General features: G+C 31.9%; 1 protein-coding gene and 1 pseudogene across 1 annotated transcript; both read left to right on the top strand.

The window, feature by feature from the left end:
* Window positions 1-4,212: 4,212 nt before the first annotated feature.
* Window positions 4,213-5,456, top strand: LOC141702331 (protein NRT1/ PTR FAMILY 4.5-like; annotated as a pseudogene).
* A 1,607-nt stretch (window positions 5,457-7,063) lies between these two features.
* Window positions 7,064-16,789, top strand: LOC141702332 (AT-hook motif nuclear-localized protein 29-like). Its single transcript, XM_074506033.1, has 2 exons — window positions 7,064-7,103; window positions 16,104-16,789. The coding sequence occupies exons 1-2, from the start codon at window positions 7,064-7,066 to the stop codon at window positions 16,787-16,789; spliced, it is 726 nt and encodes a 241-aa protein (XP_074362134.1).
* Window positions 16,790-17,662: the final 873 nt, after the last annotated feature.

Here is a 17,662-nt window from a genome sequence, read left to right on the forward strand (position 1 = left end):
TTGCAGTAATAAGCGGAGTCATAATACCTTGAATGAATATTATAAATAATATTCATAAAATAAAGGAGTCATACGTCCTCAAATGAATATCCAAGTAATATCCAATAATAATATAAAAGAGTCATAAGCCCTCGAATAATATTCGGAATAATATTCAATAAATAATATAAAGAGTCTAAAGCCCTCGAATGAATATTCAAATAATATTCATTTAATAAAATAAAGAAGTCATAAGCCCTCGAATGAATATTCATAATAATATTCATTAAATAAAATAAGTTTATCGAATAAACCTTATTCGATTAATAGTTTCAAAAACTATATCCATATATATATAAATATATATATATAATATACTCGGGAACATCGACTCCCGGTTTAGAAATATGTTCACCTTTTATCCCCTATACTAAGGGTATACGCAACTACTTGCTTATTTCTAGCATAGGTATTATGCAACTATAAGCATTGAAATCAACAGATAGATAACCAGATTACGAAACAGACATGCATATATACCATATCAGCATGCTCCAATATATCGCAAAATTTGCTAATAACAATCATGCCACTATCCCAAGATAATGCATATACACATATACAGTCACCACAACAGTATAACGGGTATAAAAACTTGCCTGAGCGACTGGGGGTTACGAATGGCTCGGAACGAGTCTGGTAACCTATAAACAACAAGTAAGTTGGAATTAAAACCAAAGTCACTTGTAAATCTATACTTTAACTAACTTAGACTCTAACGCTTGTTTTGCGCTTATTGATTCTCTTAAGTCACTCGGGTACCCTCGGCTCCACCATTTTTAATAATTTAACCTTTACGAGTTTTAGGGCGATTCCTTCGCGAGGTGTCTTACCAACTGCCTAACACTCTTACCATAATTGTTTCATACATTAATTAACCCTTTTTGGTCTTGAACCTATGTTTCAAAGTAGGCGAGGGGAAAAAGTTTCGTTCGCGAAATGCCGTTACTTGAAACGGTCGTTTCTCCTAAACCGTGCATCGGAATCGAACGAACTACATATCAAAACGAAAGCTCGTAACACGAGCTATCTAGACATGGAAATGGTCCAAATCTAGCAGGGGGGTTCTCGGGTCCTAATGTTATGCACAAAAAAACAGTCCTAAAGAAATCGGACGTTACGACGGCTATGTTTACGCGATTTCCCAATTTAAAACCATTCAAAACCAACCCAATTCAACTCAAATCAAACATACAACCAACACCATCCTTATCACATCATATCAGCCCCAACCAATTCATTTAACATTCATACTTATGCCTAAGCTTCAATTTAACTATACTACATTCTCTTAACCAAAACAACAACATTTACCATTTCATTTCCATACCATTTCAATCCCAAACTCTAAATCACAAACACTAAGCTACAATATCACCCTACTAATCAAAATCATCTTATAATACATAGGAATCTAGGGTTTGGAGATGATATACCTTCCTCGAAGTGGTGGGAGGAGCTAGGAAGCCTTAAGAAGCCTTGAGAAGTCTTAGGAATGTTTGGATCTTCAAGGAAATCAAGAAAAATGTCAAGTTAAAAACTTGAAAACACTATTCATTGTCTCTTCATTGATTAAATGAGAAGATTGAGAAGGGAATTGATGGCTTAAACTCATGATATAGCCCTAACTAAGCATAAAGATGATTAGGGAATTAACATCACCAATTTAGGAGGTTGGATCTTGAGTTTTGAATTTCTTGCCCTTTTGCAATAGTAAAAGTCGAGAGCATGAAGAACAATGCCTTGGTTTTCTTTTTGATTTTGATGAAAAATGAATTTGCTTGGCTTGGTTGATTTGTTTTTGTGTTTGATTTAGTAAATTACCTAGTTGACCTTGATTTTGTGTGGTTAAAAAGCCACCACATCTCCTTCCTTCCCATGTCATGCTTGTGTCATCCTCATGATGTCATCCTCCCCTCCTTGTCCTCTTCTCATTGGTTGGGTGACATCATCCTCTCTAATCCCTTGATTAACTTCCTAATTGTTTGCCTAATGACCGCTGATCTGTTATACGGTTCGCTTAACTTTCGTTTTCGTTTATTCGTTTGAGGGATCATACCCGGGATCTTATTACTTAGGTTCCCTTAACCTTTCTCAATACATTATATTCCTTTTTATGATCCTCTATTATAATCCTTTAATTTAAATCCTTTTATCCTGTTACCTTAGACTCAATTCTTTCCGTATCTATTGGATTTCCGGGAAAAATCAAAGTGTTCGGATTTGGATTCTGACGATCTTTACATACACTTATATCCCATATAAAGTACTAATAAAATCTCAGAATATCCATATCAGAACCCCTACATAGTGTGGCATGAAAAGGTTTCTCTTCAGCAAAACACTATTCCTAAGGGTTTTCAAAATTTCCCAAAAATTGGGGTTATTACATTTGGGCTGCATTTTGTGTAGTTGTATGTATGCATGTGAATTGAAATGTGTAGTGTTGCATGTGTAGTTGTATGCGTAGTTAAAATACGGATTTACATGTAATAACAAGTGCTTGTTATATATCTGTGTTTGTGTTGTTTGTAAATATATTTGTGGTTTAGTCTGTGTTACTAATTCATATTATAATCTTAAAATCATGTATTCAGATATTCTTAGTTTCCTAGGCAGAATAATTCAGTTGTATCAGTGTCGAAAAGATGCTACATGGCCATTAAGAGTCAAATGTAGTATATTGCATTTGGGCAATAGGTTTTCTTTTGGTTACAAATTTGCTTAGAGTAATCTCCAGTTTCGGGTTGTGATATATCATATATGAAATTTTATTTAAATATGTAGCATGTCTTTGATTTTTAACATAACTCTGATCACAACTTTGCAGATTACAGATGTTGAAAATTTGATAGTAGCACCAATATCAAAAGCATCAACTAGGCAAAGAGTTGGAAGGGCAGGAAGAGTACGTCCTGGAAAATGTTATAGGTGCTGAACTGAGAAGTTCTCATTTTATTGACAATATTTTCTTTTTAGAAGTTGTGCCTATTATTATTATCTATTCTAAATATCAAGAAGATTTTAATGGTTTAGGTGTGATACTGTGTCCAAATTCTGCCTACTGTGTGCACAGTTTGAAGTGAATTAGATCTTGAAAAACAGGGCGTGATATGAGTTGATATTTTCATAAATTGATGGGTGAATATCTTCCATAGCATCTCTCCTGGTTTGAATTAGGGGTTACCTGTGTAGGCCGAGTCTTGAATATTTCTCCCTTTATATCATCCAACTGGACTTAATGAATAAAATACTAGTCGGTAGGTGTTTATTATATGTAATTTCAGCTTTGATTGATCATTCTAGGTTTTAACAGCTCGATAACTCATGATTTTTGATATTACACTTTCATAGGTATATGCATGTCTTATCTTTCTACTTTTTGAGCTTATCTCTGGCACTGGATATCTCTGTTGTTTTTTATTGCAATTATGTCCAAGTTCCACCTCTTGGTGTTTTTGTTATTGAAAATGGATGGTTGAATTTATTATAATTCATCTTCGGCATTCTTCTCAAATATCACTGCATGAGTTCTTGTTCGTAAATTTATTAAGTTTTTGTTTTGATTTTGCTGGAGAGCAAGACTTTATGAATAATATTAATTTGAGCTATATACGATATTAGGCTCTACACAGAGGAGTATTACGTCAATGAATTGTCTACAGAGGGGATTCCAGAGATTCAGAGAACAAGTCTTGTTTCCTCTGTAATTGATGATGATGCCAAGACTTACTTCACCAGCTGGTTTCCAATAGCTGAAATTCCATTAGTATGTTGCAGTATATCTTCTCTCTGTTATCCAAGTGCAAAACCACCTACCTAGCCATATAGTAAATATAATTTATACTAATTTCAGGATTTCTAGTACTCAGAATATTTAACTTTATGTAGGAACCAATGTTCTCAAAAATGATCTTAGCTTCAGATGAGCTTGGATGTTCCGAGGAGATCTTAATAATTGTTGTTGTCCTTTCCATACAGGTAGACTCTCCCCTATATCATAATCTTTTTGGAATCTTCATATTTGATCTAGCTGTTTGCATAACATAGAAATATGAACATCTGAGTTGAATGATACAATAATTGTATGATAAGTTACATTCTAAGAGTTCTCTAATCAATTGTATACATATAGTCTACACTGGATCCTTCAAAATTCTGCAAATATTTGAGATGCTTAAGATATTACTAATAAATCAATGTGAGGCTGCAGATAGTAGCCAAGCTGCGGATCTATATACTGGCCTATATTAGTCGCATTTGGGGCTGGTGGACTAAAAGCGGCGCTTCCTTCCTTGGGAGCAGACCAGTTTGATGAGTCAGACCCTGAAGAGTCTAATACCCTTTCTAGTTTCTTTAACTGGTTCCTATTTTTTGTTGTTACTGGGGCTATCTTTGGTGTCACTTTCTTGGTCTGGATTAGTGAAAATGAAGGCTGGAACTGGGGATTTGGGGTGTCTACTTTTGCAGTAGCAATCGCAATCTTGTTCCTGTGCATGGGAAGATCACTCTACAGGAACAATGTCCCAAAAGGAAGCCCACTCAGTCGAATAATGCAGGTGTGCACCATTTTGTACAATTACACAGGATGTATGCATGGTCATTGTAATTGCAGATAGATATACTTTGATGTCCATTATTTTGATGGGGCTAATTCATGACTTCAAATGCTTTTTTCTAAAACTAGGTATTTGTGGCTGCAATTAGAAACTGTAATCTTTCACTGCCAGAGAATGCAGTAGGATTCCACGAGGTTCATGATAAACAATCTGAGACTCTTCACAGAACAAATCAATTCAGGTGCCTACTCTTATTCATCTTAGCTAGCTAGTGGAGATTCTTAGTGTTCGGAAAATTTAATCTCTCTATATTGCAGGTTCTTGGATCACACAGCAGTTATTGTGACTACAGATTCATCTACTGTTAACAATCCGGCACCCTGGAAAATGTGTACTGTGACACAAGTCGAGGAAACAAAAATTTTAATTCGGATGCTCTCGATAATTTTAAGCACTATCTTCATGAATACATGTTTGGCTCAACTCCAAACTTTCAGCATTCAACAGAGTAATACGATGGACAGAAATCTTCTTGGTTTTCAAGTCCCTGGATCTTCAATCCCTGGCATTCCACTAGTGTTTATGTTTATATTGATCCCAATATATGATCGTGTCTGTGTTCCAATTCTCCGAAAGTTCAAAGGGATTCCCACTAGAGTCACACACCTCCAAAGAATAGGAGTTGGACTCGTTCTCTCAGCCATTTCTATGGCTGTGGCAGGAATAGTAGAGACACACCGCAAATCTGTTGCTATCGAGTACAACATGGTTGATTCTGCAGAGCCTTTGCCTATGACTGTGTTCTGGTTAGGTTTCCACTATGCAATATTTGGAATGGCTGATATGTTTACATTGTGAATAGTCTAGTAAAGCTCATGTTTTTTTAAAAAAAAACTTCTGTTGCAGTCTATATGGGTATCGTCCAGGGGATCACAGAAAGAGCTAGATGAAGCAAAGATGAGATTTGCTGCTGCCGAGGTTTCATCTCAACTCATGTTTAATTTATATAGAGCTTTAGCTGGTTTAGCAACTGTTAAATTTTAGAAGAGCTTCAGCTGGTTTAGCAGATGTATTTCTGTTTGGGATGAACTATGTAAATGATCGATGGTGGATGTCTAGTACTTGCTTTTGCAGTTATGTAGTTTGTTTGGATTATGAAGTTTGTTTGGTGGTGGATATATGTACGTAATTGGTATAATCTATGGTAAATCAATGAATGTATGTTTGTTTTGGTTTGGTTAGTTTTGGAATGGTAAAATGGCAGTTGGTATGTTTTTGGATGACTCTTGTTTGGGTTTTGGGCATTTGATTGAAACAGGGGATTCATGAATAAAAAAATAAACAAACATCACTTCATGAACAAAATAACTGATGTAAAATGTAGTCAAATAAGATATTTCATACAATAAACTGATGTCATAAGCAGGCACATATATCAGCTCACAAGAAATGACTGATGTAAAACAATATAGATATCACATTTTGAAAGAACTGATGTTAAACACACACAAAGACATCAGTTTCATTAAAAATGAAAGGTACGACATCGCTTCTGATAAAAGACTGATGTAATATGTTAAGTTACACATCAGTTTAACAAGTTTTTCGATGTTAATGTATCATATTGCTTTATATGTGATAAGTTTAAAATGATATACATGACATATGAATGAATAACTAAAACTATAGTGAAGGTATACATTGAAGAAAAACATCACATTGTTAAGAAAAACGATGTCTAAACTGTGTATAGACATCGGCTAATAAGCGATGTGTAATGCACCTACCTTTCTCATCGCATACAAAGGCATCGCTTGGATTTTAAATAGACATCGGCTAATAAGCGATGTCTATTGACAAATTTCTAGAAGTGATATCTCTCTCACTCATGACGAACCCTACTAGATCTACGAACAACCTATGTTTCCGGAGCAGGAACATCTTCATCGAGATCTATAGTCCTCCCACTATTTTTCTTGTAAAGTAACTCTATTTAAAAAACAGCAGTCCGAGCAACAGACACTTGGTTCTCAGTAGAATTATATAAACTACACCCTTCGTTTCTTCATGATATCCCATAAAATAACATTTATCTAATTTTGGTCCTAGCTTGTCAGAGACCAAGCATTTCACAAATGCTTTGCATCCCCATACTTTCATAAATGACATGCTATGACGTTTCTCAGTTATATCTCATATGTAGTCTTTTTAACCGATTTAGTTAGAACTCGATTTAGTGTATATGTAGTTATTTCCAGAGCATAACCCTAGAAATTTATTGGAAGATCCTTTAGACTCATCATCAATCGTACCAGTCCAACAAGGTACGATTTCTTCTCTCAGAAAATATGTTCCATTGAGGCATTCTCGAAGGAGTAAACTATGTTCCAATGAGACAAGCTTTGCATTCTTCGTATGATTCCTAATTCAAATTTACGAGGTAGCCATCTTTATGTAACTTAGAAATGCGTTTCTCATTATGTGGCCTAAATGACAATGCCAGAGGTATGTTTGATTTGAGTCTATCATTCTTATTGCAGTTTATTATCATTACTATTTATGTTATAGACATGAGTATCAAGATCAAGAACATATAAATATTATACAAATGTGCAACCCCATAGCTAGCATTATTCAATAAAAAGGAAAAACATTTTTCTTAATCAAAAATAAAACCTTTCATATCCAAATAAGAAACTGAAATAATATTTTTACAAATCGCGAGGAACGTAAAACCAGTTATCTAGTTCTAAAAAAGCCCGGTGGGTAATGATAAATGATAAGTCCCTACACCTAAAGTAGCAATCTTTACTCTATTCCAACACGTAGGTCGACTTCTCCCTTCACCAATATCCTACTTTCCTGCAGTTCCTGCATATTTATACAAATTTGAGAACCATATCCATTATCTAATACCAATGAACTAGAAGTAGAAAAGTTAACTTTTATACCATAAATACCTGAATCAGAAGCGCCGTCAGCCTTCTTATTTTCCAGATCCTCCAAAAAAAGCATGATAGTTTCTCTTCCAATGACCCGGTTTCTTGCAATAGTGACAAGTATCGCCCTTTGCAATACCGCCTCCAGGCTTCAAAGCCTATTTGGGAGAAGTTTTGGGAGCAGTATCAGATTGGGATCACATCATCTTCTTGCATTTCCATTTACCTTTCCCTTTGTCTCTCTCTTTGATCACCGTCATTATGGGAGCAGGGGACACCGTCTGAATGTTGGTCTCGGCAGTTTCCAATATAGCCAACAATTTGGTAGGTATCTTGTCTCACATTCATGTTGTAATTCATTAAAAATTGAGCACAGTGGTTGTTCAAAGATTGTAAGTTCAGATCTATCTAGGCTTCCGTCCCAATCTTAGAACCCATAGTAGCAAGGTACTCCATATATTAAATCATCTTCAAAATATGCGATCCAACCAAATCATGATCACCCTGTTTGCATGCATACAAAGCTTTGCTTGTATCAAATCTCTCTTGACGAGCCCGTTCTTCAAACATACATTTAAGGTGATCAATCATGATATAAGCATTATATGCTCATATTGTTTCTGAAGCTCAGGACCCATAGTCGCTAGCATCAAATAGGTGACATACATGTCAGCATCTATATGCTTTTGATAAGCAGCCTGTTGAACATGTGTTGCACCTTCAGGAAGAGGTTCAGGACGAGGAACATTAATGATATGGAACTTTCACTCCTTCCTGAGGACTATCCTCCGGTTCCTTTTCCAATCAAGGAAGTTTGTTCATGTCAGCTTGTCTTTCTCAAGGACTGGCCACACGGAGAAGTTGTTTGAGTTGTTTGGCCTTTTGATATCTCTAATATTAAAATACATAAAATGAATTAGTCTACAGATGCTCAATAGATTATATTCAATTGATTATTATATATATTCAAAATATATATCTCCTACTATTTTTATTAAATAAATAGCCCTAACTATTAATTCGGAAAGAAAATCTTCAATATCCTTTCTGGTGAGCCAAGATCCAAATTTCACAACATTTTAGTTCAGCTTTGGCTTTACTCCTAAAACATGATTCAATAAGATAAACAGTATTTGTTAATTATATCAACTATATAACTCTTGGAGAGTTCGATGGAACAACATTTGTTCATATTTATCTAATAGATCTCGCCAAACTCCATGCCTCTAAGTTCATAATCCTATTGTGGTAACTTAGTTAAGTCAAACATAATAGTCAGAAAGTATTAATATACTTCACCGCATCTCCCACTATAGATGAGAGTACTTCGCTCTTGCGAACCCACTCCTTATCGATGTAGGGGTTAACGCGTTGGACATATTGGAAGGCATGTGAACAACTTAATATGAGCTTTAGGGTTTTGTAAATATTAAAATGATCATGATCCCATCATAAAGAGATTATCAATTGCTCCTTGAATAATATACTTCAAATCAATATTCGTCAATGGTTTGATTTCCCAGTAGAGAGGGAGTCACAATGGTCTCTCTTAAAACCCACAACCTTACAAGTTCAATGTACCCGCTTTTGACAAAATTGCCCCATATCAGAAATAAAGAAAATTCTTATTTTTATTATGTATTTCTAAAATACAAGAATCTCATGTTCGTTTGTTAAATTTTAAAATCTTGAATCATGACAAATTTTATCTTCTTTAGCAGGCATTGCATGGGTGAATTATCTAATATATACATACATTGTTAATCTAATTAAGCATACATCATTCTAACTACTCTATAGATTCATTCATCACATGATATATGTAAAGTGCAATAAAATAAATTTGGTAGGTTATGGCCCCATCCTATGTGATCTTAATCAAGCTCATGATCAAGATCATGGTCAATCTAAGGTGGTTAAGTAAATAAATACAACTATCTATTACATCATATGTCTTCTTACTTTATTTGCTTCCTTGTATAGCTTTCTTGGATCACATTCAATGGACTCCTTTTTCTAGTCTTCAAATCTTCAGGTGCATTACATAAATAAAATATAAAAGACTAATCTAATGAACTTACAAGTAGAACTCGAGTTACATTCGAGATTTAATATTACATGAATCAAAACGACATGCAAGTCATATTTAAAAACTAAAACCATAATTAAAAAACATTAATCTAATGTCTAAAGATCATAACCATCCACCATGCCTAAATAACATATATTAATATAATTTATTATATACTTATTATTATTAATCTAATTAATCATATCAAGTGGAACATATATGAAACACTATTTTACAGAACAAACTCCGCTGAAAATTTGAAAAAAACATCATAATCAAAACAGAAACTTTCTGCTTGATTCTTCATGTCTGTATCATTGTATCATATACATACAGTATGTTCCAGTCCCCTATTGTGTCCATACATAATTAATCATAATAAAAGTCATCTCAGATCATCAACACATGCATAATATCTTCATATAGATCATGGAAGATCATCAACATATATAATATCATCATATTTATCATGGCTAATCATTAACACATGCATAATATCATAATATCTATCATGGAAGATTATCAACACATGCATAATATACAAATCGCAAACATATAGTCATGACAGAATGTATACATGATATTATCATCAAAATCAGTAAACACATAAACGAATTAAAACCTTTCGCAAGTAGCTATGATACCATTGTTGGGTTTCGGGATATAAAATACAACGGAACAATAAATAAAACCGTAAAAACATATAAAAACTGAAACCCACCGCATGATCCATACGAAAAAATATTTAATTTGTTGATGAGATATTTACCTTAAAGTGTTTTATGATTATGGTTGTCAAAAAGAGATCATTACTTCAACCCAACACCACGTATCTCGCCTTAACGATGTACGCCGTATAGGTATCCACACGAAATCCGGTACAGAGGAGGCGTGTACTAGCACCGGAAATTGAACTCGTTCTTCTTCTCTCTCTCCCTCTGCTACTAGGGTTTTGTTATAAAAACGTAGTTACCTAATTCATCCCTAAAAGAGATTATATATGAGAGAAAAAAAAATGAGTTATAACCCTAATCCAACAATGTAGTCATATTAAATATTAAATTCTAATTTATTGTCTAATTAAGTCTCACTTAATTATCCAATAACTAAATTTCTAATTTAATAATAATAAATTTAAATTTCATTTAATCTATTAATTAATTCCAACTTAATTAAAATTAAATAATAAAAAATTCATATTTAATTCAAATTTGAGTTTAAATTAAATATTCCTCCAAACTTTCTTTTTGGGTCGACCCTATAGGTTATTATTATGTTGGCAAATTATTAAATATCTCATATTAAAATTATAAATAATAAGTGGCATCCAGAAATATATCATTGCTACGCAAGTAATAATAATTAAATCGGTGATTGATTAAACCTTTCGTGAATAATGTACAATATAATATAATCCATCTAAATATATATTATAGATTAAACTCAAGGCATGTTATGTGTCATCCTCTTCATGGTTTAATCGCGGGTTCCATGATCAATTAGTAGACTACCATTCCAAATCAACATTTGAGCGCGGCGTCACGCATTTCATAGTCTAGCTCGCACAAGAGACCAATAATATTACTCCAAATAGGAAGGTTAAATCATTTCTAGATCATTCATATTTCTCATATGATTTATTATACATCTAAAGTCTAATTTCATCATTACGCGGTCAAAGGCAACTTTTAATGTAATATCAGAGTATATTAATCATCATATAGAAATATAATGATTTCAAGTCGAAGGACGATTACATCATTATCACTGTGAGAATTACTTATCAACACACATGTAAAATCTCACATTTGGTCTCTCCAACACCATGTATATTTACATCTACCCGTGTTTTCCATTTTACTATCACTATACGTATGATCAATAAGATGTGATTATCAGTCAATAAACACACTAGTCTTAATGTATTATTATTGTCCCATAATAATAACAGTCGACTAGGGATATTTAGGATATAATACTAGTCACGTACTTAGAGATATAGAATTCATATCATATTAAAAGGACATTTATTAATCTAATATTTATATCGCAGTAAATTAAGATATAATAAACTATGAAAGAATAATCGATTGAACATAAATACTAATAATCCAAATATCATAAACAAAATATAATAGGGTTATGTGTAGGGCACAAATACTAACAATGACAACCTAAAAAATATATCTAGAAGATTTTTTTAAAACTTAATTAATCATCTTCAGAGTCTTCATTATTTTAGCATTTCTTATATCTTTGTCCTAGCATGCATTCTTTTATGTCATAATCTTTGATCACAACGTTGTCTTTTTGCCTTCATTAGTGAATTTAAATTCATTTAGAGTAGCTTTTTCCATACAACTCTTCATAGCTCTCCAAGTGTGCTTGTTCCTCCCTTCTTAATTACAATAGCAAGTCTTTGAGAAAGAACTACCATGAGAAAATAAGTATTTGAGAGGTCTCTTGGTCCCAACCTAAACATTCTAAGAACCTAAAATTATTTGTTATCTCATGTCATTGTCCAGTACCTACAATTTACATAACATGAATATAAATGGTTAGTATTAATGAATACCTAAGTTCATTTTAAAATTGAAAAATGATCTACAACAAACTAAGAAAAGTAATGAAGGGAAGAAATTTTTTACGTAAACATGTGAAAAATGAAACAGATGTGCAAGTAGCAGAGGAAGAAGATGAAAAGTTGTAAAATGAAAATGAAAATCCCTGGGAGAAAACTATAGCTTTATAAATACTAATTACAAATTTTTCTACTATGCTTGACTTATATTTCCTAAATATCAATTATCGTCATTTTTAACTTTTTAAATTTAGATGCTCATTTTGAAATTTTGGATTAGAGCCCTCATTTTAAATTTTTTATAGAATTATGGTTTCCTGCATGAGGTAGGTTATAAGTTTTGACTTCAATATTGAATATTTAACTTTAGGCCCAATTTCAATTTTTTTGTAAACTATAATTTTCAACCATATCTTCTATTTACCATCAACTTGTGGTAAGTTAAGACTTTGGTCATCATTTTAATTTTTTGCACATATAAGCCTGGTTTTAAATTTTTTAGGAAATTATCAAAATTATGAAAAAAAAAATTTATCAAACTTTATTATGTGAATCATTATAATCGATTTTTCATTGTAAATTCAATTCAAATGTGCTTTACCAATCACACTTTTTTGTACATATAATTAATATATATTAATATTAAATATTACAATTGGATCACCAAAAATTATAAATAATCAATACAAACTATTATTCAAAAAAAAATTATATTAAAATATTTGCAAATGAGTAGTAGAAATCATAATATTTACACACATGTGTATTTCATTCCTGTTGGATCCTTCAAGGAATTTTTTAAAAAGATTAATCAATACATATTACAATTAAAGCATTGCAAATGAACTTTAAAAATCACAACACTTGACATACATGACTAGTTCACTCGTGAGATTACCCATGAATTATTCAAAAAATTAAAAAAAATTAAGTTTTAGCCCTAATCTTACCCCAAAAATCTTAACCATAAATAATAATCCTCAAGCTAGTTTTCACCTTCAATATAGGTATAGGTGGTAAATTAATATATATAGGGGAGAAGATGGAAGACCAAAGAGTTTATTTGATGTTCCTCAATCTTATTTTTTTTTTTCTAATTTTCTTAATTTTCTGAATTAGTTAATATTAAAAATTACAGTTACATATATTCTTCTAATTATATTATTATCGTTCGTAATATTCTTTTCTTTAAAATTTTTGTAATTTATAAGAAAAATAATTAATAGAAGTCTTGACTAACAAGTTAAATATTTAATATTTAATTGAGTAAAGTCTTGACTAACAAGTTTGGCAATGTAAAAAGTAAGTAAATAATCTTATATTATATACATAAATGCGAATCGTTTGACTTCAAAAATAATTTTCTATTACAATTTCAAACTTTATTTTTCATGTTATTGTAATTTTTCGGCTACTCATTTTGTTAAGCCTTTAAATTTGTGTTAATTGTTTGATTGTTTTTATGAGTTCAGAGTGTATCATTTTGTTTAAGAAAGAATTACGGATGCTACTAGACTTAGTGGTTCATTTCATATTATTTGGTTAAAAGTATGTTACTCCAAGTTTATATTTAAGTATTTTTTATGTAGTCAAGAAATATAGTGGAGCACAATATATGCTATATGGGTAATAATAAATTTTACATACATTAGCAAAAGACAAGTATAAGCCCATTATAGAAATCCGCCCATTATATAAATCGGCCAATTTTTCAAAAATCATCAATAAATCGCTAAGAAACTCGTCCAATATTTTACCGGGTTGCTAAATTACCGATAAATCATTCGATTTGTTAAAAATCGCACGATAAATCACATATCAATAATTAAACCAAATAGTTTTAATTTCCGAAATTAATAATCATGAGTACAACCAAACAACCTATAATTTTTATATATTAATGTATTTTCGCATGTATTTATTATTGTAATTATAAAATATTTATTTTATTTTCAATGGAGCACGTATATAAGTAAATGCTATCATATTTAATAATAAAATATTTATTAATTTCTTAAAAATATTTGTATAGTCCCGCCCTGAAGCATGGCTTAATGTCTTGGTCCAGTGAAGCGTGGCTTAATGTCTTGGTCCAGTTATATAATGATTTCAATGTGTTTTATCTAATTTATAAATTTTTGTAACATATTTTAAAATATCATGAATTTACCATAATCTTCTAGAAAACTTCATAAAAATTTCATTACAATCCAAAATTTTTATAAAGCTTATGAAATAAATTTGAATATCATCGACTTTAAAAATTTATAAAATATTACTTACTTCGTCTCACTAGATTATTAACATTTGAAATGGAGTATCGACATACATTTTAATACTTTTATCTAGTATCATTTTATAACTCATATTTAAAATTTTCTTTTTCTGAATAAAAGTTTAATGCTTAAACTTTTATTGAAAAAAAAATTAAAAACAAGTTACAGAACTATAGTAAATAAGAACCTTTAAATATGTGCCGATTTTTTGTTTCAAACGTTACGAACCTAGCGGAACGGATGGAGTAATTGATTGTCTCTGAAATGTGAATACAATAATATTTCAATAAAAATCAAAAAAAAATTATCCAGATATGACAAATTTAATGAATGTTTTAAAAGTCTTTCAAACAGCCACAAATTTTTAATATTCAAAAATATATGTTATAATCCTAATTAAATACACCTTCGTTAATATAACTAAAAATGCCCTTAATTTTTAATGTTAATCGCCATATGCGCTACCTCTAGTGTTAATAAGTCAATCAAATCCTAATTTACTTTATGAATTTATATAATAAAAATCCTCCCATTTACATTTGATATTTATGATCAATATCTTCATTCACCTGATCACTTATTTTTTCACTGTGTAATTAGCTAATCAGTAATAATCAAATCTTCATAATGTACACAGGCACCGTAAGATAATAAAAACCAATTATTTTGAATAATGTCATTGATATTTGCGGTGCTTATTGTCCTAAAAAATAAATATTTTTCGCACAAATTAACAATATAATATATGTGCATGTCACCTGCTAAAAGATTACTTCCCTAAAAATAACTAGCAATTAACAATCATGATACAGGTATGGTACGCGCCACATAATTATGCAACTAGAGTTTGTCCGTGCAACTCACGTGCTAGGAAATTAGCAACTAATAATCATGTCCACCGTAAGAGAATAAAATCCAATTATTTAGAATAATGTCATTGATCTTTACAGTGCTTATTATCCTAAAAAATAAATGTTTGCCGCACAAATTAACAATATAATATATGTGCATATCACGTGTTAAAAGATTATTTCACTAAATAACTAGCAATTAAAAAACATGATACGCGTATGGTACGCGCCTCCTAATTATGCAACTAGAGTTTGTCCGTGTACGTGCGAGAAAATTAGCAACTAATAATCATATTTATATCCCACGTGCTAAAAAACCTAGTAACTAATAGTCAAGCCACTAGCAGTATGCCACTAGGTAAATATATGCAAAATCCATATCTGAGTAGCAATTTAGTGAGTTGATATATTTGTAACAGACCCGTGACATACAAATCAAAGAAAATAAAAACTAGTCAAAATCTATTGGATTTTAGTTTTTAATTTAGTCATTAATTTACTCCAATATCTTATTAATATCTACATAAAATAATTTTGAAATCCATAATTATTGCCTAATCGGTTTTAAATCAAAGTTGTATTTTAAATCATATAAATATAAGGCACTACCAACATGTTGTGATATAGTAAATGAGTAATGATCTAGAGTTTTATGTTACATTTACAGATGGAAGGCGATAACAACCAAAGCCAAGACTCTTCCCAAATGGTTCAACAGTTACTCCCACCTCATGAACCGCACCACTCTGATTTTGAAACCAATCCCCTGAACAACACCAATCCCCAGAACAACAACTCTACGGGGGGGGTGGCGGTTTTTTCCCAAAAAGTTGTCCACGAGGCCGTCCTCGTGGCTCCAAAAACAAGCCTAAGACTCCTGTTGTCCATAATTGTGAGAGCTCCAATGTTCTCGAGGCGCACGTTCTTGAAATTTCATCGGGCGCTGACATAATGGAGACCCTTAACATATATGCAATGCAGAGAGGCAGTGGTGTGTGTATCTTTAATGGGAAGGGGACAGTTTGGAATGTTATCATCCACCAACATGCTTCTTCTTCCTTGTCTGGGGGCGTTATTACACTGCCAGGTGCTTTTGAGATTATTTCGATTACTGGGACAGTGCTTCCTCCCCCGGCTCCACCAAGATTCGGGAGCCTATCGATCTTTTTATCAGGAGGACAAGGGCAGGTTCTTGGGGGAAAAGTGGTAGGTCCGCTGATTGCCAAAGGTGCAGTTATTTTGATGGTGGCTACTTTTGCCAATGCGGTATTTGAGCGTATACCATTGGAGAGGCACGGGGGAGCAGAGCGGGAAAATGCAGCAAATGGTGCTAATCAGGTGCAGGAGGTTCAGCCACTGATATCTCAGGCATTTACCGTGATAGCAAGTGTTGGTACTAGTCTTTCTTTATTTAATGCAGGGCCTGCTGTAGATTTGCCAAATAATTTTGTTGCACCAGGGCCTCCCATTTAGATATTGAATCAACAACCCGTGTATTTAGATAAAAGGCTTCTAGACAATATTTCTTTTAGTGGGTTAATTTTTAAGTCAAAAAGAACGGTAGTTTGAGATCTAATAAAAATTTACAAATTATTTAATGATAGAAGGGTATTCTCTTTGCTAATTTACCAACAATGATTTCTGAGATATATACTTTGTTAAGTTCATAATTAAATAATTACACTTTACTTGATATTTTTTTAATTATTTAATTTGTTTACTAGAAAATATGCTGTTTTAATTGGAACTAATAACCAACTCACCATTCCATATTAGCTTAATCAAGATATAATCTATTGGTCATATCTCTCAAAACAAAATTTACTTATGCAATGTGTTAATATTTTTAATCAACAAAGTTAACTATTTTAAAACAGAATTATTCTCACATCTCTTCTATGAAAAAAAAACTTTAATAACACATAATATTCCATTAATTTATCACATAATCCCATAAATACATAAGAAAATTTGATGCAATGTAGTTACATTCAACTAATAAGTATTTCATAACTCCTTGTGATTTACAAAACCGACATAATGTTGGGTCCAGTTTTTGGTCAAAAAAATTATATAAACTATAAATGTAAATAATTTAAATTTGTTATTTGTCAACTACAGTTGTTATTTTTTATAATAGTTTACAAATTATACAAAAGTCTATTATACTAGTTAGTAACATGTGTGAAGTACGGGCCTAAATTATAAAATATCAAATGCTACATTTATATCTCTCCAACGGCCTTTTGTTTTGGCTACTTTGGAAAAAATGGGATTCTCATCCCCTTTTATCTCTTGGATTAAAGCTTGCATTTGCACAACAAAGTTTTCTATCAAACTTAATGG

Source organism: Apium graveolens, unplaced genomic scaffold (genome assembly GCF_009905375.1).
Source record: "Apium graveolens cultivar Ventura unplaced genomic scaffold, ASM990537v1 ctg4882, whole genome shotgun sequence".
In the NCBI taxonomy this organism is placed as follows: domain Eukaryota; kingdom Viridiplantae; phylum Streptophyta; class Magnoliopsida; order Apiales; family Apiaceae; genus Apium; species Apium graveolens.